At 47.1% G+C, this 25,091-nt stretch overlaps 1 protein-coding gene across 3 annotated transcripts in view; it reads left to right on the plus strand.

The window, feature by feature from the left end:
• DPYSL2 (dihydropyrimidinase like 2) overlaps positions 1–25,091 on the plus strand; it is a 117,384-nt gene that overhangs the window by 33,104 nt on the left and 59,189 nt on the right. Inside the window, exons 1-3 of one of the 3 annotated variants that reach the window (XM_081516801.1) lie at positions 6,015–6,342; positions 9,623–9,711; positions 11,455–11,639. In XM_081516801.1, coding sequence (XP_081372927.1) covers positions 6,304–6,342; positions 9,623–9,711; positions 11,455–11,639 — 313 coding nt within the window. In that variant the 5' untranslated portion in view covers positions 6,015–6,303. Of the gene's footprint in view, positions 1–6,014; positions 6,343–6,450; positions 6,515–9,622; positions 9,712–11,454; positions 11,640–25,091 lie in introns of those variants that run through there. The other 2 variants (XM_081516809.1, XM_081516792.1) reach the window with 2 other exon arrangements.

Genomic DNA, 25,091 nt, shown 5'->3' on the forward strand with positions numbered 1-25,091 from the left:
GGAACCCAGAAAGAGTCTGCAGAGGAGAAGTGACAGTTTGCATTTTATTTATGGAAGCAGCCAATCAGGCTCTTCCCCTTTCAGCCCAGGGGCAGTGCAGTGTGCATTCTTTGTTCACTTAAACTCTGGTGTTGATCTATCATGTTTCCACTGAGAGGAAAGCTGGGCCACTGAGAGAAACTGGATCTCATTGGGTGATGAAGAAAGAAAGAGATGGAGAATTAATTTGGGGACAAGGGCAAGTGTCTAACACACACAGGTCCTGACTGACTGATGGAAGTTCTTGGTGCCTCGAGTGGCAGCCAGAGACTGTGAATGGGGTGAAGAGAGACTGCAGACCACCTATGCTCACTTCTTTCATGCTGGGTCCTGGTTGCTGCCAAACAAATGCTTTAATCATTCAGATAACTAGCACCTTGGGCTTGGGGTCTCCACACATACCTAGATTGTGTGCAACAATCCAGTTACACACAATCCAACAACAACTGCAACAATCCTTCTGTTGCTCTCGTGTGAACCCGGGCCTTGAACAAGAGGTTTCTTTGAGCTTTACACTCCTGTCCAGAAAATAAGGATATGGAGATTTACCTAGTAAGATTTGGGGGAGGGTTGAATAAGATGTATTTAAAGCACCCAGTTCTGGTAGGTGCTCAGTGAATGTCATTTCCCTCCATGCTGACTGCAGGGCTAAGTTGCTTCAGTCGTGTCCAACTCTTGAGACACTATAAACTGTAGCCCACCAGGCTCCTCTGTCTACGAAATTCTACAGGCAAGAATACTGGAGTGGATTGCCATTCCCTTCTCCAGGGGATCTTCCGAACCCAGGGGTCGAACCGGCATGTCTTACATCTAACCTGCATGGGCAGGCAGGTTCTTTACCACTAGTTCCACCTGGTAAACCCATAACAGTGTTTTACTAGAAAACAAGCAAGTAGAAAGATCGTGATGATATTAATGACTCTTTCATAAGATATTCCTGCTGGGGAAAGAGCAGGACCATCAATGTACTTTGGGGAGGGGAAAGTCCTGGGGAGGGATTGCATTTTGGTTCATATTCTCCAAGCTTCCTCTTCTGTAAAAGGAGGGTAGGAGTGGTCTAGACCAGCCGTCTCCAACCTTTTTGGCACCAGGGATTGGTTTTGTGGAAGACAACTTTTCCGTGGACAGTGGAGGTGGGGGTGGTTTGGGGATGATTCAAGTGCATTACATTTAGAGTGCATTTTATTTTTATTATTATGACATCAGCTCCACTTCAGATCATCAGGCATTAGATCCCAGAGATTGGGGATCTCTGGGTCTAGATGCCAGAGGTAGACTAGTTTAAAAACATTCCTGGGTTTTATCTCTGGAGTTTCTAATCAGACAATCTGAGCTGGAGCCCCGGATGGTTCTAACGCAGAGGCAAAATCACTTTAGGTGATTAAGACCCAGGAATGCTGGAATAAGCATCTCCAAGGCCCTTTTCAAGTCCTGAGTCATCATCATCCATCACACTAGACAAGGACCAAGGGGACCAGATCACTCTCCTCATTCACCACCAGAGGGCGAGCTTAAGGCACAATGGTCGGAGAGAGACGATGTCTGTCTTGGATCTGACCGAGGGACCCCAGGGAAAATCTGTAGTCCCACAGAGGGTGCTGTGCCAGGCAGATGAAGGGGTGGGGGGTCATTTGGGAGGACTGTGAGCCAACTGGAGATAAAAAGAGAAAGCCAACGTAGCCAAGCTACTAGATTCTGTGAAGTAAATGCTTTCCTCTGTGCCCTGATGTCGGCAGGATTTGGACAATGAAACTTGCTTCTTCTGCATGCAGTAAGGACTTCCTCAGGACCCTTTACAGCCCCAACTTCCAGTTCCAGCAAAGTCAGCATCTGGCTCAGAGGACCAGTCCCTCCATGGTAAAGGATGCCCCCACTGGGAAAGGCAGTGGGCAGGCTGGGACCTGTTGGTCCTTAACTGTCCCCCTGCAGACTGCTCCTGTGGCGTTACACCCATCATGGCCCAATTCCAGCTGCAGAGAAGGAGGCAGCACTTCCCTCTTGGTGTCCTAGCCAATGCCCTTAGTTTTTGGCAAGGCAGAATTCCAGTCCTTCCTCTTACCACCGCATTCATTTTAACCTTTGCAGTAGGCTGCATCTGAGGCCACTGCCCTTGGAGTCCATACTGCAGCAGAGTGAGCACTTGAAATCTTCTCTTCTTTGCCAGCAATTTATATTTGGACTCTCCCTGCTCAGTGACATCCTGAAGGTTTCACTTCCGCAGAGGCGCAGGGGGGGTCACAGAAGCAGAAATGGTTATCCCTGCTCCCCAAAAGGGGAAGAAGAAACCGAGAGCAGAGGTGGGGCTGGTCCGGGAGGGGACACTGCTGCCGAGGAACTGAAAGCAGCCCAGTCACGCTGGAGTGCTCGAGTGCCTGGGACTCACCTCCCACCCCTGGCGCCTGGCAGGTTGTAGGACCGGAACATTTCAAACACACTGACTGGATGTCATCACTCCATGCACCCCATCCTTCTTGAACCCCTTTTCCATCAGGCTCTTTATTAGGGTAAAAGATGAGTAAGACTTTTGAAAGAGCTCCTAGACTCTGTGAGCTCAAACTTTACTTGGTGCTCACTTGGATATGGTTCAGTGGTAAATAATTTGCCTGTAATGCAAGAGATGAAGGAGATGTGGGTTCAATCCCTGGATCAGGAAGATCCCCTAGAGGAGGAGACAGCAACCCACTCCAGTATTCCTGCCTGCGAAATCCCATGGACAGAGGAGCCTGGCGGGCTATAGTCCATGGGGTCGCAAAGAGTTGGACTCGACTGAAGTGACTGAGCACACACGTACCATCTGGATATAGGTTATCGCTGGATACAGGATACCGCTCCTGCTGCTCTTGGATCATGAGGCAGGGTCTCCCTTCCTCCAGATCACCAGGATGTCTGCAGCAGAACCATTTCATTAACCCATTGTCCATCACTTCTTGGGCTTCCTTGGTGGCAAGGTAGTATAGAATCTGCCTACCGATGCAGGAGACCAAGTTTGGATCCCTGGGTTGGGAAGACCCCCTGGAGTAGGAAATGGCAACCCACTCCAGTATTCTTGCCTAGGACATCCCATGGACAGAGGAGCCTGGTGGACTACAGTCCATGGGGTCACAAAGAGTCGGACACAACAACTAAACAACGACATCACTTCTGGCTCTTTCTAGATGCTGGGGTAGGCCTATGGGAAGTGGGAAGGCAAGGAATCTAGAAAGGGGTCGTGAATGTGGAATAGGCCAGTTTATAATGCTTTAAGTTTTTAAAAAATTCAGAAAAATCATGCCTGAGAGTTGGTTCACCTATCTGGTTCAGGGACAATGATTTGTAACTTTACAGGCAATTTTCACTGAGTGTTCATCCAAAGACAGTGTAAAAATACTGTATATTACCAAGCCAATCAATGCAGAGTGGGTGGAAAATTCTCCCCCACATCGATTCCTCCTCTGCATTGTATTGAGCCGTAAGTATGGTAAGAAATGCAGATTGCTGACAGTTCTTGTCCTTGGTCTATTAAATCTATTTGGCATCTTGTATGTGCCAAATACTCTTAGGCTCTACTCAGAGCAGACAAATGAATTTAAACGTCACATCTCTGGATATTTATGAGCAGTAATGTCAGTTCTCCTGGTCTAGGAACCTCGTATCAGTGGATGTAGAAATAATACTGACATAAATAAAATAAGATGAATATACAAGCTCTTGGGAGCAAAATATTCAATGGCAAACTCATAAATAACAAGATACAGTTAAAGCCTTTATGATCAAGCAATTTGGGAGCAGGAACACAGAACAAGAATATAAACAAATAATGTCATTAGTGGTTATTTTGCTTTAAATTAATTTGACCCTCATTTACTTGTTTGTCAAGTAGTATTTTCCTTATGATTTAATAGGATACTCATCCCCCTGCTGCCCCTCACCCACTCCTGGTTGGAAATGACAGTGGGCTTTCTGGGTAGGAAGGTACATTCTATGTGTTCTCAGACTTGTGACTTTGACTCTTTCAGGCTGACACCAATACTTGCTGACTTCAACTCACTTGGCTCTTAGCACATGGTAGACTTGGAGGGGGAAGTGCTCCTTTTTTCAATTTTTAAGATGCAGAGCTAATTGGAACTACAATGAATTAGCCAGCTGGGAAGCTTGCTGGGTGCCCCGAGCCTCTTTCTGGGTCTTTAGAATTTACAGAAAGAGGAGTGAAAGGGTGCATCTTACACCTTCTGGAGAGACAACCATCCAAAGTGGCCAGATGCAGAAAGACTTTGAAAGGTGGGCCCATCCTAGCCTTAGGATTATTTTGCGTTTATCTGGCTAATCTTTGCTGAGCAGATGTGAGCCAATTAAATAGATTTTTTTTTTCTCCCTCTCCATGGTTGCAGGAAGGCACAGATTACGTGGGGGATTCTAGCCATTGTTTGATCTCTAGTAGAGAAGTTCAAGGCCAGCACAGATGTTTTAGTCATTGTACCTGTCTGGGGAGCCTTCCAAAGAGGCAGCCTTAGATAGACTGCTCGCGATCAAGTGGTTCAGCTTCTTCCTTCTACAGGGAAGTAAGAGCATCAGAGACGGACTTGGACAGAGCCAAGAGGTCCCAACCTGTTCAATTTCTAGCCCAAGAAGAGAAGCCTTAAAAGCCTTGTGTGGTAGGATCTCTGGCTGGGGAGTTAAGATTTCCGGTGTTTTAAACGAATTCTGGGTGGTTCTCTCCATGACTCAGCATACCTTTCTTTTAGAGATCGTCTTTCCTTCATTCCTCCAGCTTCTCCAGTTCATCTCCTGGCTTTTGGTCTCATTATGTGAACTGGGGAGCCAGTCTATAGCAATGCACATCCTTTGAGCTCCTTGGGCGCTGTTAATCCTAACAGTTTCTCAACAGAATTGCAGGCAGCATATAAGTACTCCCCGCCCTCCCCCCACTCCTTGCCTCCTGCTTCATTCCCCTAAATCGTGTAGGTGAGCGTGACTATTAAAGAGGAGACCCGGGCCCTAGACTGAGCCTTTTTTGGCCTCAATAGGCGGTTGATGCTCCTTCCTTGCCCCCAAGTTCATGGCGACCCCAAGGCACAAAAGGATGTTTCAGGGAGGGGTTTCCATCCCCGGCAGCGAACTACGTCTTCCCTGGCTGCCTTCCTTCCCTGCTCAGAGCAGTGAGGGCTTCAGATTTTCTTTTCCAGCTGCCAGGCCAAGGATGCCCGAAGCCTGGCCTCCGGCTCCACTTCTCCACAGCCTCATCTCGAGCTCGCGCCTCTCCGCCCCCGGGGAGCCAGCCGGGCGCCGGCGGCCCACAGGCCCGCGTCCAGTCGCCCTTCTCCAGGGCCGGGCGTGGCCGGCGCGGCGCCTCGCGGAGCCTTCCAGCCCCGCTCCCCTTCCCTCTGCTCGCTGCCATCTGAATTCCCCCGTCGACTCCTGGGCGGAGGCCGAGCGAGCCTTAGCGAAAGGCGAGGGCGGCGGGAGGAGGGCTCGGGCGCCCCTCCCGGGCGGCGCGGCGCCGGCCGGCCGTGCAGTCGCGCGCTCGCCGCCAGCAAAGCCATTGGCTCGGCGCAGTCACCCCACGCGGGGCTGCAGCGGCGGCCTCCGCGGATTGGCGCGCGGGCGGGCATCCACCGGGGCGCGCGCGAGCGGCTGCGTGCCGCCGGGACCCCATCGAAGCCCACCGTCTTGGGGCTGGACTCCCCCTGTCCGTAATGATCACCCCTCAGCTATCCCTGCATTGCTGATGCTGCATTTGGGGCCTCTGCCAGCCCCGGTGGCCGATGCCCTGGTCCAAAGAAAGGGCGCGAAAGGCGCGCTCCCCGATCGGGCGCACGCACCGACCGCCGCCCTCGGCTGCACACTGCAGCAATTCGCGCACTCGCGCCTCTCCCCTCCCCGCCTGCCCTTATTTGCATATCCCACGATTGTGACCAATCAGGACTCGTCTCTCTCGAAGCGGATGGCTTTGGCCCGAGAGGAAAGGGAGTGGCTGGCGGCGCATGCGCCGCGGTGGCAGACTTGAACCGAGGCTTTTATTGCTGTAGTTTATTTCCACCCCCTTCCCTCCTGTTCTCTCTCTCTCTCTCTTTCTTTTTTTCCGCCCTAGCTGGGGCAGTGCTGGAGGAGAGGAAGAAAAAGAGACAGAGGATTGCATTTATCTCTTACGTTCCTGATATTTGCTATCAGCAAGACCAGCTATTCGGCTGCACATTTTTCAATCCTGCAAAAAATAACCAAGTGTCTTTCCTAGCAATTTTTGTTTTAAAGCTGCTCTTTTGAAATTAATTTTTTCCCAGGAGAGAGATGTCTTATCAGGGGAAGAAAAATATTCCACGCATCACGGTGAGTTGGGTACTTGGGTGATATACGATCCGCCAGCAACCTTTTGTAGCACAGATGGTCTAAAGAATTTTTTTTTTTTTAAAGCAGGGGGAGGAAGAGGAACCCAACTTTTTTTTTTTCCCCTTGTTACTGAAGAAGGCTATCGTGATGGGAGACGCAATCCTATGGAATTGTAAGCCGCATAGTTTCTAAGGCATTAAAATAGGAGCGTGAGTGCATTAAGGTCGTTTTAGGTAGCGCGCCAGATCCGCTGTATCCTTTTGTCAGAGCGAGATGCTGCGGTGCTGGCCAGCGGGGTGTAAGCAAATGGATCCCAGATTGAATATGCATGGTTGAAGCTCGGATATTGTTCTCCCGGCTGCGTGCTGCGGGGCTGGACTCCTGGAGCCTGATGGGGGAGACGGGGAAATGGATTCTCCCCCATTTCCCGCCCCCACCATAAGGGGCTTTCTGGAGCCTTCCTCCGGTTCTTCAGAAAAAGGAGCGGTTTCAGCCCGGAGGCGTAATGACAGCGGAGGGATGCTGAAAAGGGCTGGGTGTACCGAATCCTAGGGAACGGGAAGGAAAAACAGGGACGTGGTGATGAGCAGAGGAGGAGGCGGGGGAGGGGGGCGTAGGGACGGGCAGGCGTGGGCTTTTTGTTGACCAGGACCGGTTTTTGATGGCCCTGTTGGCTTTTTCGCCCCAAGGTTTGGGGCTGGGATCCTGGCGGGGCTCTGGGCTCGCTTACTTGTGTCTTTCTGCAGCCAGGGAGGCGTCCGTGTTGGCTTATACAAAGCGGGCTAGGAGGGTGGGCGTTGGGGACAGCGCGGAGCCGGGCTCGGGGAGGTAATGGCGCTGCGCGACGCGCAGAGCAGATGGCCCGGCCCGGCCTCGGCCAGACAATGATCGCAGCAGCCGGAGATGCGGGCGCAGCCCTGGGGCCTGAGGTCCTTAGTCTGTAAATCAGGAGGAGCTCCAAGCGATGACTCTGCGATGCTTGGTAGATGAACACAGGTTCTTGTTCCCGCTGCTCCCCCGCCCCCATCTTCTCCTCTTCTTGCCAGTCTTAGCTCTCTGCATCCCCGAATGATATCCCGCGGAGGGAGGAACGCGAGGGAGATTCATTGTTATATAATGATAACGCGATTGCAAAGGGTAGAACCCAGGGCTGAGGCGGTGACCGAAAGAATCTTTGAAAAGTCAAGATGAGTTGAGGACTGGGTCTGAGGGCGCGCTTTCACTGTGGTTTCCTCCTTAGCCACCGGCACCTCGGCTTCCACTGGATGCACAAGGGCACACCCATCCGCAGGAGAGGGATGTGGGAGCAAACGCACGGGGGAGGGGGCGTGTGCTCCGGAGGGTTTTAGAAGATGAGCTGCTAGAGCAGAGGCGGTGGCTGCTAGCTTTTTCTTGAGGGCGAGAGACCCCAAATCCCAAAGGGCCGAGCGTGGGAGCACCCCACATTATGTGTTCCTTGCACCCGAGAAAGGAATCTGGGGTGTGGGGGGGCGGGTGGAGAGCAGATTTGCTAGAAGCCTGAAGTAATCCGCTGTCTTCGTGAATGAAAAAGGCAGTTTCGGTTTGACAGTGTGGGGAGAAAAAAATTTAAAAAGCAAACAATCAACAGAACTGATTTTTTTTTTCCAAAAGAGCGCCCCCTCTACCCTTTAACAAAATCTGGTTGCAGGATAGTGGGACCTATAGCATGGTTTCCCTCCCTCCATCAGCACGGCCAACCTCTTATGTAAGAAGCCAGACGAGTGAACTGGGCTGTGATGTTTCTCTCTCTCTCTTTTTTCTTAACATGATGTTGGCTCTGGGATTCTCATGATGGCTGAGACAGGTACCGCAGTGACTAAGCGAGGAGGCGGTGAAGGGCAGGGCTTCTCCTTGCCTCCCCAGGGATATTCATCCTGTCAAAGCTGGGTAGTGGGGAAGAGGGGGAGATCATTGTAGACAGTTCATGCGCTGGATCAGGTGACCTTGGGTCAGTGGCTTAACCTCTCTGAGTCTCAGTTTCTATCTGTGTCCTGGGAACGAGAATCTGGCTCCATCCACCTCACAGGTTTGATTGGCAGCTGGGGTAACATGGTTTACAGGACAGGGTTTTGTAAAGGTTTTTACATTTATTTTATGTAAATACAGGAATTGTTGCTGCCTCTTTATTCTGTCTCTCCAACGTCTACAGCAGAACGAAGGCCTGACAGTGTACACAATTAAAATAATCTTAATGTTTTTCATTACGTTAGAGAAACAATAAATACTTTCTAAACCCAAGTGTGTGTGCGTTTACGTGTACAAGTCTTTCCCCCTATGTCTGAAGCAGCATGTATTTATTTTTTTTTAAGTTGCTTTAATTTTCTCTTTTTGGTAGGTGCTAAACATAAATTGCACTTGATGAGAATATTATTTTTAATTGAATTTTTAAGTTAATCATTGTTAAAATGGACCATATTAAAGCCATATTAAAAGGGCAATCATTTAACCCTTGTGTGGAATAATACAAGTGTGTGTCCACTGAACACAGGATTTTAGCATAAGATTCCATCAACAGCATTTGCTATAGAGATGAATCATAATGTAACATTTCTGTTACATTCTGTGCCTTATGGGCTGCTTATCATATATTTTTTTGCACCAATTAAAATATAAATACATGTACAGTCAATAATGGTGTGAGATTTTTAGAACTTGTCTTCTCACCTACTTTATCTGAAAACTTTACCTTTTTCTTAATAGCTGAACAGTTAAAATGGTGCATCTTTGAAATATTTTCTCCCCACCTAGAGTTGCTGTGATTTACCACAAAGATACAGAACATACTGAATTGAAACCTTGCTATGGTTGAACCAAATGTGTTTGTGTAGAGTATCCCATGACAACAGACTTTGGTTAATTTTTCCCCGACACAAACCTGCCAAGAATTGACTTCCCCTACATGTGGGTGTATTTTGTTTTAAAATGAAGTTTAGCCTAAAGCTATTTAAAGTAATTGTCTTCTTTATCTGAAATGTTTTTAAATAGCTCTTTAAAGAGAGAGATTGTTGGGCTTTTTTTTTTTTATTTGGGTCTAATAGAAAGAGATTTTTTTCCTCTAGGATAATCTTTGAATTTTGCCACTATGTTCTGACTCATCCAGGGATGAATAGGTTGCCACATACAGGTTCACCTTTGTCACTGAGTCTTTCCCAAATTGGCTCATTTTGAGCATCCCTTTTGAACAGTGAAAGTGTTCTTAGCTCATTTGTCTTATCGTGGGTCAAGAATGCATTATGACCTTACTACTTCTTTGTTTCAGAGTGATCGTCTTCTGATCAAAGGAGGTAAAATTGTTAATGATGACCAGTCATTCTATGCAGACATATACATGGAAGATGGATTGATCAAGTAAGTGTAACTCATCATCTTGACAAGTTTGGGTACCTTGCAGTGTTCCTAAGCATTGTGTACAATTCAGACGCCTAGTATCAGCTCTAGTGACTTCAAAGAGAGACTAACTAATATCTGTTTAAACACAGCTTGATTGCTGGTAATTAGTGAATTTGAAAGCTCAGATTTAGGGAATTCAAAGCTACAATTAGATGCACACCCATTTCCTTATGTGTTATGTAATTGACTATTTTTAACCAATGTGACACAGCGTCTTCTTGTTGCCAAATACTTGGGTTATGATCCATTGACTATATTAAAGGTGTTCCTAGAATGTAGTTGTTGTGTGGGGAGGGTAGGACAGTTGAAGGACACAGATGCAAAATACAGCCTCATCTGTCATGATAGCACATCTGCTTTCTTAATCAAGAATCCAAATTTTTGGGGCCAAAGGGTACCCAATTAATTACTAAGCCACAGAGACAAATTACTGCCTCATTCAAGGCAATTTTAGATTTCCTTCTTTAAGTGTCAATGAACACAAATAGGACTGCCCTTGTGTTTACTGTGTATTGTGTTTTAAAGGAGAAAACAACAGAACAGTGATTGAATTAGGGTATTTTTGGACCCTAGAGGGTTAAGTGCTGTTGAAAACATCCCAGTATCCTCATGCCCTTCCAACTGGAACAGCTCACAGGGCTCTGGAGAAATAGCACATCTGTTTAAAGACAAACACTGCAGCAAATGACATCTTTTAAATAAGCAGCATTTATCAGTCCAGAGGAGTGGAAAAGTGTAGTGAACGGTTCTGTTGCCTGGAAACTCACACCCTGATTTATGATCCTAAAAGAGGTTTTAACATTTCAACATTTAATGTTTTCTCCATGTGTGTTTGCTTGTGACAGTCTCAGCTCCAGGCTCTCAAATACTATGACTTTCATGTTCCATTTTCTCCCAACTGGAAAGCAGCATGATCTGGTCCGTAAGACTCTGGCGGAAGAGTGAATAAGCCCATGTGCTATTTTTAGTCATCACTAATTTGTTTTAGAACTTGACCAACTCCTTCGTGATTAGTTTTTCCTTTTCAAAAAACCGACAGAAAGATGTAGTAGAGGTATTTTTTTAAAAATGGGAAATGAATTCATGTCACCCACTAATGAATATTAATTAATGCATATTAATGGTTTAATTTATATTCATTATTCATCATGAATGAATAATTTTCTACCTCTGTTATCTGAGTTACTAATCATATTTTTAAGTAGTTTCAATCATAGTGTTTACTTTTTATAATAATAATATTATTATTATTTTTGCTTTGTTTTGTTTTACTCCATACCCTTTTAATCATCATTTCTCTTTGTTGAAAAGGATATGGTGAAAATAAATGTAAAGTGAAAGCAGGTCTGAAGAAAATTGTTATAGGATAAGTAACTCAACTGAGTGTGTTATAAAGTATGGTGGTATTTTATATAAATACCTTAGGGCTTTGTTATCATTTGGTCATATGGGTTTTCTGGTAACTAAACCTTGAATCAGCCTCTGATGCCTTATTTAAATTTTGTTTTCTAGTATGCTCTACATTGCTTCTTGTGGGTAGGGAGTAGAGTACAGACATTATGAATAATAACTAACAATAACCTGAAAAGTCTTTGGAATATAGAGAAGGAATGTTTATGGGCTTGGTGAAAGTGTCTGTCAGATGCTGTTTGATTTAGGACATTTCATTTACGATCATTATTGTCCACCCTGTTTATTTAGGCAAATAGGAGAAAACCTGATTGTGCCAGGAGGGGTGAAGACCATTGAAGCCCATTCCAGAATGGTGATCCCTGGAGGGATTGATGTCCATACCCGCTTCCAGATGCCTGATCAGGGGATGACCTCTGCTGATGACTTCTTTCAAGGCACCAAGGCAGCCCTGGCTGGAGGAACCACCATGATCAGTAAGACAGCTTACAAAGCATATTCTTAGTGCCTGAGAACCATTATCATGTGAACATGAGCCTGTGTTGTTGATTCTTTCCTTCTGAAGGTTGCCAAACTGAACAGTGGATGGGTCTTCCAAGTAAGCGGAGTGATGGGGGCAGGCCAGCCTTAGGCTCATTTTCTGTCCAGCTCTAAGGTTCTTCAGTTGAACTTGAAAATTTCAGTAGGATAAAAAAAAAAGTGGCTTCTTGCTTTCTCTGCCCTAGAGCTCTTGTCTTTCTTAGATTGAAAATGTGGTTTGATTGTGATCACTTTGAAAACAGCAGTCCTTGGAGTAATCTTCAGAGCTATCAGTTTTGAGCCTTTGCTCCTAAGTATTTGATTTTGACTTTTAAAGAATTCCTAAAGGGTGTATCTTTTTGGAATGAGGCCAGGGTACAGCAGATGAATTGTTGAACCAGGAACTTAATTCTACTGATAAGACCATCAAATGGAAGGATTACTTCCTGCTTGGAGTTTGACATAAATGAAGTTGGGAAGTCCTGCTCAGAAAAGCACCTGCAGATATCAGTTGTTGTTAAGATTTGAAAATTGTTCTGCCTTGGACACCTTGGTGCCCCGTGAATATTGCTCCGTAGGATGTATGCTATTCATTCAGCCAAATCTAAAGTATATTTCCTAACAAATGTGAAGTGTGCGTTTGTGAATGGTCAGTTTCCAGCATGCCTGTTTATTGTCCTTTTGACAAATATCATTTTGATTTTGAGGAGGTAGGCAAGTTGTACAGTGACCCACCAGACACATAATTTTTAAATTTTTACTTGTTTATTGAAGTGTAGTTGATTTACGAAGTTGTGTTAGCTTCAGGTGTACAGCAAAGTGATTCAGTTATATATCTGTCTATTCTTTTTCAGATTCTTTTCTATTATAGTTGGTACACGATAGTAAATATAGTTCCCTGGGTTATACAGTCAGTCCTTATTTATCTGTCTATTAATATATATATATAGTAGTGTGTATCTCTTAATGTCACACTAGTAATTTTTCCCTCCCCCTGCTCCTTTCTTCTTTGGTAACCATAAATTTGTTTTCTATATCTGTAAGTCTGTTTGTATTTTGCAAATAAGTTCATTTGTATCAGTTTTTAGATTCCACATATAAGCAGTATCATATGATATTTATCTTCTTCTGTCTGACTTTCTTCACTTAGTATGGCCATCTCTAGGTCCATCCATGTTGCTGCAGTTGGCATTATTTCATTTTCTTTTTTTTTTTTTTTAAAGATTTTATCCAGGAGTGAAAGCCAATATACAGTCTGTCTTAAAACCTTATAGTTCAGTTTAGAAGAGGGTCCACGTGGAAAGAACTTAGTGCTTTATGCTTTAGAAAAACCTATCTTACTGGTTAGTTTTTGAATTGATGCTCTTTTTAATGTGTAGTTGCAGGGTCTGTTTCTGAGCTTCCTCTTGTCCTCCCTACCACCTGGCAGAACACTGCCAGCCCCTTCTAGTCCGAGCTCTTCGACTTTTAAATCAAGCATTCACCTTCTTGTGTCCTTTCTGGTCTTCTGGGTGTCATCACTAACCAGAAAAAGCTTTTTTTTTTAAGCCTTACTTCTTTCTTACTGCACATGTTACCTCTTAACCTAGAGGGTACCATTCTTGTGGTTGGGGGTGGTGTGCACACACCCTGGGACACTGGCCTAGTGTGGATGCCTGCGGCTTTGTCAGTGGTGTCTGTTAGGACTCACCAGCACCAGTGGGAATTTCCACACCTCCTCAAGGGCAGGCCGCAGAGCCACACTGGACCTTAGAGAAACAGACTCCTCGGGTGTCAGCCTGGAATACCAAGTCAAGGTTATAATCAACCTCAGTTTGGAGTCCCTGTCAGGGCCCTGTGGACCCCTGCCTTGGTCACAGATTGTTAGTAAGTCACGAATAATGCTTCCCTGGTGGCTCAGATGGTAAAGAATCTGCCAGCAATGCAGAAGACCCAGGTTCGGTCCCTGGGTTGGGAAGATCCCTTGAAGGAGGGCATGGCAACCCACTCCAGTATTCTGGAGAATTCCATGGACAGAGGAGCCTGGCAGGCTACAGTCCATGGGGTCACAAAGAGTCAGACACGACCAAGTGACTTTCATTTCACTTCAAGGGAGTGATCAGTGATGTCTGTCATTGGGCCCAGGGGCAACCCTAGGAGGTGCAGATATACCCAACGAGCAATCTGGAGATCTGGTCTACCTGCCACACTAACTTGCTGTGTGACCTTGGGCGAATCACCTCAGTTCTTGCGGCTGCTCATCTGCACAGTGAAGGGTTTGCACTAGAGGATCCTGGATGTCCTTTCCAGCTCCCACATTTGGCAGATCACTGAGCTCAGAGACGGAGTTTGCCTCTAATCACTTGCACTTTGCTCCACAGGTCCGTCAACGCTCTGCTTTCTCTCCCACTTACTTGAAAGACTCCATCCTGCTTTCTTGATTCTCCTTTTCACTCCTCACACTTGATCCATTCTTTGGCTCCTTTCCTGCTTCTTGTCCTTTTCTTTCTTTGGCCATGCTATGTGGCATGTGGGATCTTAGTTCCCCAACCAGGGATTGAACCCATGCCCCCTGCAGTAGAAGCACAGAGTCTTAATCACTGGACCACCAGGGAAGTCCTCTTGTCTCTTTCTGCCTTCCCTCCCCCTTCACTCATGAGCACATCCCTTCCTGCTGACACCCTGACCTTCCCTTTGGCCTTCTTTCTCAGCGGCTGTGAGCATCGTTCCCTGACTTTCCAGGTGGGTTCCCTCTGTGGAGGGATGAGGGATGTCTCCAGAGTCCTGCCCCTGGACCACAGGCCCAGAATAGGCAGCAGATGGCCTTATTGTGGGTCGGAACGAAGAAGGGGGAAAAAATCTGACTGCCTACCCCACTCAGTTGGGCAGAATGCAAGCATCTTTTAAGGCAGAGTTGCTGGTGCAGTTAAAAAGTGGAGAGATTTAATGAGCAAATCTCAAAGAATGAAAGTAAGCAGAGGTGGTGGGAATGTGGTCCCAAGTTGTCGCACTCCAAATTCCACTGCTTGTATATCCTTAGAGAAATATTAACTGCTCCTGTAAGTGCCCACCCATGTTTACTGACCTGTATAGAATTAACATTGCCTGCCCTTCCCTCAGGAGACACATGGTAATAATACAGATGAGGAAGTCAGAATTATTTTTTTTGCTTGCCGATTATGCATTCTGTATTGCTTCAAGTGAGTGAGTGGCTAGAGTGTGCTTTACAGTGGAGCCTTGCAAAGAAGAATAATAGTGAGACTTAGTGAGACTTTGTTGGTACCTGTGACCTGCTCTTTCAATGAGACTGTAGCTTCTTTAATGAATATTGAGGCCAACATTAAATACTTCGGACACTGTGAAGAGTTTCAAGTGAAAACATAGAAATAAGCCATTGAAGGAAGTTGGTACCATGCCCCCCCGTAACCCCTGTCTCCCATCTTTCTGCGTTGCTCCAAGTCATGTTGCTTGATGTGTCTTCACCTGCCACCTGCTGTGCATTTCTCAGGTCACGGGACCTGGAGGCTCCATTTCTGTCTGAAAGGCACAGCCTGCAGTGCAAAATGCAGCCGAATAGTCCCAGTTTGGAAATGGAGGTGACGCGTCAGTGGCAGAAAATAATATTATTGCCAGGAAACAGAGGCTGTCATTGAGAAATGTACAATGAGATCTTTGTAAGAGGCCCTCCATGCGGGGCAGAGGGAACGTCCTTTGCCCTTTCCGTCTGGTGATGGGTGGGCACAGGCTCTAGACACACACCCTGTAGGCGGCATCCAGACCAGCTGAGGGGTCATGGAGGTGGCAAGGGTGCTGCTTGTTGAAAGTGCTGCTGGCATCCTGGGGGCTCTGTGACCATCAGAGTTGTTCAGACCCCAGAGTCTCTAGCAAGCAGACAAGAACAGTTATCTCCATTTTATAGAGGGAAAGACCGAGGCCAGAGGGCAGGATGCTCACCCCATTCACTAGTGCAGGTTACAGGTGTGGGAGTGCACGCCTGTGACACCCGCCAGCTGTGTGACCTCTGCTTTAAGCCTCATCTGCAAAATGGAGATAGTTGTCACAGAGATGGACAGTGCAGGCATCAGAACAGGACCCGGCCCTCGGTTAGCACTCAGCTGAGGTGGTTAGCACTCAGCTACGGTGGTTATTATTGTTCCATCTCACCTCAGGTACCAGAAACCTCCCATCTCTACAGAGACTCCCTCTGGATCTCTACTCTCTACAGAGCTAGAGGAAAGAGGCTCCAACTGCAGGAGGACCGACCTGACCATTTGCTGGGAGCAGGGGGTTCTCTAAGTGTGGTCAGCAGACTGGGTTCCCTGATGTGACTTGGGGTGCCTCTTAAAACATTCAGCTTCCTGATCCCTACCCAGCCTCTTGACCTGGAGGGTGCTGAGGGGACCTGTGAATCTGTATTTGAATCTGGTGATTGTCACGTGAGCTTGGGGAGCTGTTGGAAAGTCGGGCTCTTGGAGGTCCATGCCAGATCTGCAGAGTCTAGATGCTAAGGATCTTGCCTTAGTCCTCAGGATGTTTGTCATGTGTTAACGGTTTGATCATGGCTCCTGTGCCTCCTTTGTCTTTATAAAAATTAATAAATTAATTTGTTTTTGGCTGCTCTGAGTCTTTGTTGCTGCACACAGGCTTCTCATTGTGGTTGCTTCTCTTGTTGCGTCTCTCGGGCTCTAAAGTACCAGGCTCAGTAGTTGTGGCACATGGGCTTAGTTGTTCTGCGGCATGTAGGATCTTCCTGGACCAGAGATGAAATTTTTGTCTGCTGTTTTGGCAAGTGGAGTCTTAACCGCTGGACCACCAGGGAAGCCCTGTCTCCTTCTTCTTCATCCCCCTCCGCCCCCCGCCGCCCCCAGCAGTGTCTTACTTCTGAGACACTTGCTCCACTGATGTGTGGCTGAATGAATGAATGAATGATGGGATGAGCTTATTTGCTCATGGGACTTGGTTTCCTGCTTCATCTGAGTGTCATGCCAGTGGACTGAGAATCCTGGGGGTGGGGAGGAGGGTTTACACGTCTGGTGTTAACAACGTTCACTGGTTGTGTTCATTTCCACCGAAGCAGCTGTCTCTTTAGCACTGCCCTCATTTCTCTCACCTGCCCCTGGCCACTGCGATCCAATCAACTGTTGGAATGGTTGGGGGAGAAGTTGGAGGGGAAAACCCGGAGCCTGAGCATCAGCCTGAGGTCGTGAATGGGGACTGCTCCTTCCATCTTTCGGAAGGAAGTGGGGATGCTTGTCCTCTCATGAGGGAGCTTGTTCTCTAAGTGCACAGGGTGGTCCCTGAGCACCACAGAGGACTCAGCAGTCATCTCTGAAGCCCCTTGGCTTATCCAGCTCTTCCTAGAGAGCCGTGCCAGTGGAGGCAGAGGGCCTACATCAAGGTGAAGGGCCTTCCTGGACAGGTGTGACTCGGAGCATTCCTGAGGCCCGTCCACTGCTTGTCATTTCTTCATCCACGTGGCGCTTGGGTTTGCTCCCTGCCTCTGATGGGTCCACGTGTGAACACACACATGCACTGGAATATGAATGCATCTGTAATCCATACTTTGATTATTCCCTTTGCATCATTTCATTTGACTCGGGTTAGAAAGTGCTTACAGGAAAACCCAACCACATCAGATGAAAGTCTCTGAGTCCAGGACCTGAGTTGTCCCCACAACATCTGCCTGTGGGCTGGCAGTTAGAAAGCCACATTATCTGATGGGCTGTGGGCGTGGGTTCTTTCTGTCTGCTCCGCCTCGCATCCCCCCCAAGCGCCACGTGGGTGAAATGTACATTTCACCTATGGACATGAGTGCCTTCTCCAAGCCGACACCACGGAACCGGGTCAGCTCAGGTGTCGCTGTGCAAATCTTGGCCACGGATGGCTGGAACCGGAAGAACCCATGCACTCCCTGGGATATTTTGGCTTGATCACCTAATATCTGGTGCCAAGCAGAGCAGAGGAAGAGAGTGCAAAAGATGAAGCCTTCTGGAATGTAGCCCCCACTTCCTGAAGGGCTACCACACACATCCATAGATGCTGTTCTCGTGAAGGAGGCCATTCATGAGTTGAGCTCATAGCCCAGTGGGATTTAGAGTCTGTTAGCCCCTTCTGGGAGCTTCCCAGGTGGCTCAGTGGTAAAGAATCCGCCTACCAGTGCAGGAGATGCAGGAGATGCGAGTTTGACCTCTGGGTTGGGAAGATCCCCTGGAGGAGGAAATGGCAATCCACTCAGTATTCTTGCCTGGGAAATCCCATGGACAGAGGAGCCTGGTGGGCTACAGTTTTTGGGGTCGCAAAGAGTCGGACACAACTGTTTGACCGAACAACAACAATAGTGTATCCAAAATAATTGCACTTTAACTACAAGCATTCCCTGGTGGCTCAGATGGTAAAGAATCTGCCTGCAATGCAGGAGGCCTGGGTTCAATCTCTGGGTCAGGAAGATCCCCTGCAGAAGGAAATGACAACCCACTACAGTGTTCTTGCCTGGAAAATCCCATGGACAGAGAAGCCTGATGGGTTGCAGTCCATAGGATCACAAAGAGTTGGACACGACTGAGCACACACACATGGAGGCCCTTCTGGAAGCTGAGACAGTTCTGTTTGGGTCCCTAGACCCTATTTCATGGACATTGTGGCATTTACTCTAATCTATTCAGGGTGTGTTGCCTGGCCTCTGGTCCTGAGAGCTGGCAGTTACAGCTTTAGGAATCACCCCAGGCCACAGGAGGGTGATGTTCATCTCTTAAGAAGGCATCTCCATCCTACGTGATCAGGTTTAACTCCCGTACACAGAGGGTGGAGAGTCCCATTACTGGTTGCTCCTAGAGCCTATTCTTTGACTTTCCATGGAGCAGGATATCCTGATGGTTGGGAATGTCCTGTTAGTCTTGTTGCCCAGAGTGACAGCTAGAACTAGGGGGTGTGGTTGGGAACATGCCGGTGATCGACTCCAGCAAGGTCTTCCTGACCTTTGATGAGAGGGACAGGCTTCCGACAGTCAGCATCACATGGGCTCAGGGTTCTGCATGACTAGATAAGAGCCTGCCTGACACATATGTGTCCAAGGAGACCCTTGTTCCCTGTGCTGGCTGAGTGAGCTGGGCAGAGATTTCTGGAATGCATGGATCTGGAGCTATCCATTACTCTATGACCCACAGTATCCATGGGAGCTGCCCATGCTGGCTGCCTGATAAACAGCAGCATGAGTCTGGACCAAAGCCTTGACCCTGTGGCTGCTTCTTCTCTTGGGATCTTTAGCATTGTTCTCCTCTTCTCATGTGAGATCTGACATGGGAGCCCCTATGTGGCAGGTGAGACTGATGAAAGAGGGCAGCTGTTGGTCACTGGTGGGCCATGGGAGAACCCAGATCCTCTTCCACTTCTTCCTTCCCCTCCGTCTTGGCAGCTCCTCTGCCTCTGGGAAATCCTAGGGCTTGGGGAAGCACAGTTGGAAACCACCCCCCCTGCATTCCATCACTCCCCGACTCCTCCTGCTTACCTTCTCTCCAAAGCCCGGCAATGTGACTGGTCCCTGGACAGCCTCAGTGCTGAGTTGTAGGGGAGAAGTCAGAAGTGATTAGTAAGACGGGATATACCCACTTAGTCACTTAGGAAAACTAACCATGAGCTACGTTTTCAGTGGTTTTCTTGAAGGCACCTTCTGTTCAGGGCAGGAACTAGGACGGAGCAGCTGTTTCATCTCCATGCCCAGATTGGCCCCGGACTGCTGTGCTTTTCATCAGAATGTCTTTTCATAATAGGTGAACATTCTGGCTTTCTTTAAACGATTAATGGCACGCGGTGTCTTAAAGGGATAAATGTCTGTCATAGGCAGGGGTTGGCAGAAGAGTCTGCCTTTTTCTACCTGCCATCCATCGCTCTGGTCCCTGATCACTCCACTGGGGGCCCTTTCCCTGGCTTTCCCCTTTCTCCTCTTTGAAAGGACTTCCTCGTTTCTTCTCGGGAAATGATTATTTTCCCTGGGCTTTGAGGGCTCTGCCTCCAACTGGCTGCCGTTGTTGGGTGAAGCCATTTACCCAAATTCCTTGCTTTTAGTCTGTCTGAACTGCCATGGTAATGACCCAGGGGAATGACAGTGAGTAGAAATTAGAGTTCTTTCTGGTTAACCCCTATGGGAGTCAGCGCTCTTTGAATGTGACTAAATGTTCCCCTAATGATAGGGAGGATGCCGCGGGGGTGGGGTCCCTGTGGCTGAGGCTAACTATTCTCTGAAGGGAAATTCTGCAATGAGCCAGTTGCAAACCGTGGCTGCACACTGGAATCCCCTGGGGAGTTTTCCCCAAGCCCAGAGACCAGAACTTCTGACTTGACTGTGCTAGGTAGGTGGTGGTGGTGGTTTAGTCACTAAGTCATGTCCAACTCTTTGTGACCCCGTGGACTGCAGCCCACCAGGCTCCTCCTCCCATGGGATTTTTCCAGGCAAGAATACTGTTGTGGGTTTCCATTTCCTTCTCTAGGGGCTCTTCCTGACCCAGGGATCGAACCTGAGTCTACTGCACAGCAGGCAGATTCTTTACCACTGAGCCACCAGAAAAGCCGTCTAATTAGGTAGGTTGGTAGTTTTAAAACTTCCAGTGCTGGCCAGGCTTTAGAGCCAAATCTAGGTGCCTAGTCCAGCAGTTGGATTTCTGCTGAAACTTAATGAAGATCTGCCAAGGTTTCCTAAAAGCTAGAGGTGCCTTCTACCCTCAGTTCTCTGTTGTTTCCTGGCCTCTTTGCCTAGGAGGGGGGGATTCCAATGGTGTGACCTGGAGTGGGGGGATCCTGTAGCTCGATACCCTTCAGACACTTAGGAAACTGGATGGGGCTGAGGTCAGGTCACTGAAAAGTGTCTCCTCCTTTGGATGCTGTCCTTGGTGTCCTGGAAGGTTTTGTTTAGCTGGTGCCTAGTAGAGCACTGGTAGGACTTTGCAGAATCTCATGGACAGAGGATCCTAGCAGTCTGCAGTTCCTAGGATCGCACAGAGTCGGACATGACTGAAGTGATTTAGCACTCATGCACATGACTTGGAGTCAGGGCGGGTGAGAGATGATGGACAGTACAGCATGGGATGAGAGGGGATGCTGAAGGCAGAGTGGAGCTGGGATATGGACCGCCAGGCCCAGCCCTGTGGACCACCTGCTGTGCTGGTTTCCCCGAGGAAACCCTACTGTCTTTAGATTGAGTCAATAGTGTTTATGACCTAATCTCCCTCTAATGATAGGTCAGACCTGGAATCCTTCCCTGTGGAGAGCCTGTGAGAGAAAAATCAAAGGGGCCTGGTAATAACATAGAATCAGAGACTTTTAAGGCAAGCATTCATATGGCCTGTCTCAGCTCCTCTCTCTCTTTCTCTCAGCTGGGAGAAACTGGAGGATGTTCCAGAGGGTGAAATTGCAAACAACAGGGCAGGCAGGGCTGGGAGAGGTCCAGCAATCAGAAGCCCAAAGTTTAATTTTCCCTTTCTGGTACTTTCTGTTTGAGTGTGATCGCATATATTTCTATGGCTTCCCTGGTGGCTCAGAAGGTAAAGAATCTGTGTGCAATGCAGGAGACCCGAGTTCGATCTCTGGGGCAGGAAGATCCCCTGGAGAAAGGAATAGCTACCCATTCCAGTATTCTTGCCTGGAGAATTCCATGGACAGAGGAGCCTGGTGGGCTACAGTCCATGGGGTCGGGAAGAGTCAGACACGACTGAGCGACTTTCACTCAGTATATTTCTAGATGGCAATTTCCATGTCTGTAAGATAGAGGTAATAAATTCCTATTTCTTAGGGTTATATACAAGGTAAGTGAGACTGTGCTGTACCTGATTATTGTGACACTTTTGGCACGTGTGTGAATCAGTGGATCAATGTTCAATGGGTCTGTCCACCTATCTAATCTATGATTTAGCCAGCATCTCTATTCTCTATCTAAATATCAATACCAGTTGGGGCTTCCCAGGTGGTTCAGTGGTAAAAAAATCTGCCTGCCATTGCAGGAGACATGGGTTTGGTCCCTGGGTCAGAAAGATCCTCTGGAGAAGGAAATGGCAACCCACACTAGTATTCTTGCCTAGAGAATCCCTTGGACAGAGGAACCTGGTGGGCTACAGTCCATTGGGTTGCAAAGAGCCAGACGTGCCCGAGAGACAGAAGACATGGGATCTAAGCTATCATCATCTGTCATTTTTCTTATATCTAGTTCATATATCTAGCTGTTTCTTATCTATATAAATCAATATCATCTATTTAATCCATCTATCTAATCTGATATCTCAGCATTCAAAAAACAAGATCATGACATCCAGTCCCATCACATGTCAAACAGATGGGAAAAAAGTGGGAACAGTGGCAGATTTTGTCTTCTTGGGCTCCAAAATCATTGCAGAGGGTGACTGCAACCATGAAATTCAAGGACATTTGCTCCTTGGAAGAAAAGCTATGACAAAACTAGACAGAGTTTTAAAAAGCAGAGACATTACTTTGCCAACAAAGCTCCGTAAAGTCAAAGCTATGGTTTTTCTAGTAGTCATGTATGGATGTTTGAGTTGGACCATAAGGAAAGCTGAGCGCCAAAGAATTGATGCTTCGAACTGTGGTGCTGGAGAAGACTCTTGAGAGTCCCTTGGACAGCAAGTATATCAAATCAGTCAATCCTAAAGGAAGTCAATCCTGAATATTCATTGGAAGGACTGATGCTGAAGCTGAAGCTCCGATACTTTGGCCACCTGATGTGAAGAGCTGACTCAATGGAAAAGACCCTGATGCTGGGAAAGATTGAGGGCAGGAGGAGAAGGGGACGACGTGGGGCAGGATGAGATGGTTGGATGGCATCACTAATTCAAAGGACATGAGTTTGAGCAAACTCTGGGAGATAGTGAAGGACAGGGAAGTCTGGTGTGCTGCAGTCCATGGGGTCGCAAAGAGTCAGATATGACTTAACTATTGAATAATAGTCTCTCTACTACTGTTCATCTCTCTTGATCCAAGGATGCAGTCATGTACCAGCTGATTCCAGATGGGTTATTTCCCTTTCCTGCCACTCGGGGGGATCAGAGAGAAATTCAAGCTTAATCTTCACCCCATGTTAATGGAATTCATATTTCCAACACAGCAGGAGAAACCATCATCTGTAAAAAGCCCTTTAAAATGACTTCTTACACAAAAAAATTTTTTTTCACTTTCTTTTTTTTTTTCCCCTCTGAATAATCGCTGAAAGAATTTGGGGCTTAATTTTCTTGACAATTCATTTGACCCCACAGATGCAAAGCAATGTCATCAACAAGCGGCTCATCCAGTGTATAACTCTTGCTAGATTTGACTTTTTAGCCAAAAAAGGAATTCAAATGGGGCCAATTTTATAATGGGTTGTTATCTTGCTGTTGAGCGCCTGGACCCCTTGTTTTTTGTAGTGGATTCATGCAAGGAGGTCTGCATTCCCTTGCTTGTGCATCACCCTTCCCACAGCCTCGAGGCTTGCTGCGCTTCCAGTGCGTGGCCTCGGGTCAGTCCTCTGGCAGTGCTGGTGACAAATTCTTCTCTAGGGGCTGTTTTGGCAAAGGAGCTTTTAGCCTTAGAGGGCCTCACACTCAGAGACGCGTGGCATAAGAGTCCTGTGGGACTCAGAGCTTGCTCCTCTCTGGCAGACTGACCAGGGACCTGATCCTCTCTGTGGGATCAAATGAAGGGACTGTGTCAGACCCCTCAGAGGTGACAGCATTGGGCCCTGACGGTTGGTGCCTGGTATTTTTTTATTTCTAATGTATTAAAATGTATTTAAGAAACACAAAGTGTTGTTTTAAAAAAATGTATTTTATTGAAATATACTTGATTTACAAACTTGTTAGTTTCAGGTGTACAGCACAGTGACTCAGCTATACACACACACACACACGCATTCTTTTTCAGATTTCTTTCCCTTATAGGCCACTATAAAATACTGAGTATACCCTTGTGCTATATACAATAGGTCCTTGTTGGTTTATCTATTTTATATATGTGCTTTTGTGCTCAGTCGCTTCAGTTGTGCCTGACTGTTGCCCGCCAGGATCCTCTATCCATGGGATTTCCCAGGCAGGAATACTGGAGTGGGTTGCCATTTCCTTCTCTAGGGGATCTTCCCAGCCCAGGGATCGAACCCATGTCTCCTGCATCTAATGCATTGGCAGGCAAATTCTTTACCCACTGAGCCACTGGGAAAGCCCCATTTTATATATCTCAGTGTGTATATATTAACCGAACCTCCTAATTTATCCCTCCCCACGCTTTCCCCTTTGGTAACCATGAATTGGTTTTCCATGTCTGTGTATCTATTTCTGTTTTAGAAATTAGTTCATTTGTATCTTTTTTAAAACAAGATTCCACATATAATGAAATCATATGATATTTGTCTTTTTCTGTCTGGCTTATTTCACTTAGTATAATAATCTCTAGGTCCATCCATGTTGTCCATCCAGGCAGACAACGCTTTTTCTTCGACATTCACTTCTGCTGCTTTCATTCAGCTGGGAATCTTTATTATTGTCATTTATTTATTTTTTGCTTTGGCTCATTAGCTCCACAAATCATAGAGGTAGGAAAAAATGGCAGAACAGATCCCTAGTTAGAGCAAAAAGAGAGTTTAGTTAGAAAACTATGTTCTGAGGGATTGGCAGATAATTTGGGGGTTGCTCTGAGCCCGGTTCCCTCATGGCTTCCCTGGTGGCTCAGTCAGTAAAGAATATGCCTGCAATGCAGGAGACCCAGATTTGATCCCTTGGTCAGGAAGATCCCCTGGAGAAGGGAATGGCAACCCACTCCAGTATTCTTGCCTGGAAAATCCCATGGACAGAGGAGCCTGGTGGGCTATGGTCCATGGGGTTGCAAAGAGTTGGACATAACTGAGCGACTTTCACTTCACTTCACTTCACTGAGCCCTTTGGAGGAGGGTGGACTTTGTATTTCGGAGACAGTGAAATTTTTGCTTCAGAGTTAAATGCAAGCCCCACAGAGTATCCCAACAACAGGCTCAGAACTGGTGGTGTGTTTTAGCATCTTTTAACATAATTAGCTGGGGGCGCTTCAGCCCTGTGTGTAGAATGGGCATTTAAGTTATTGTCCAAATTGGATGTGCTTTTGAGAGTGAAAAGGCTGCTACTAACTGTTATGCCTGGTGAGTTACAGTCCATGAGGTCACAAAGAATTGGACATGACTGAGAGACAGAACAGCAACAATTGTTATGCCAGGACAACAGCGTAAAGTAGGCTGCCCAGGTACACCCCAATATGCATCACTCTTCCTCCAAGGGGCTTGCATGGAGTTCTTTTGTCCTCTGAATGCCTCTGAAGGGGAATGACCCAGGGGCTGCTCTCTAGACCCATACACCAACCTGCAAGGAATCATAGCAGGGAGCTGCGTGGTTCCATCCTTAGCACAAGATACAGTAGAAGAAGGTGAGATG

The sequence above is a fragment of the Giraffa tippelskirchi genome, chromosome 1, assembly GCF_054371585.1.
Source record: "Giraffa tippelskirchi isolate mGirTip1 chromosome 1, T2T-mGirTip1v1.2.pri, whole genome shotgun sequence".
NCBI lineage: Eukaryota > Metazoa > Chordata > Mammalia > Artiodactyla > Giraffidae > Giraffa > Giraffa tippelskirchi.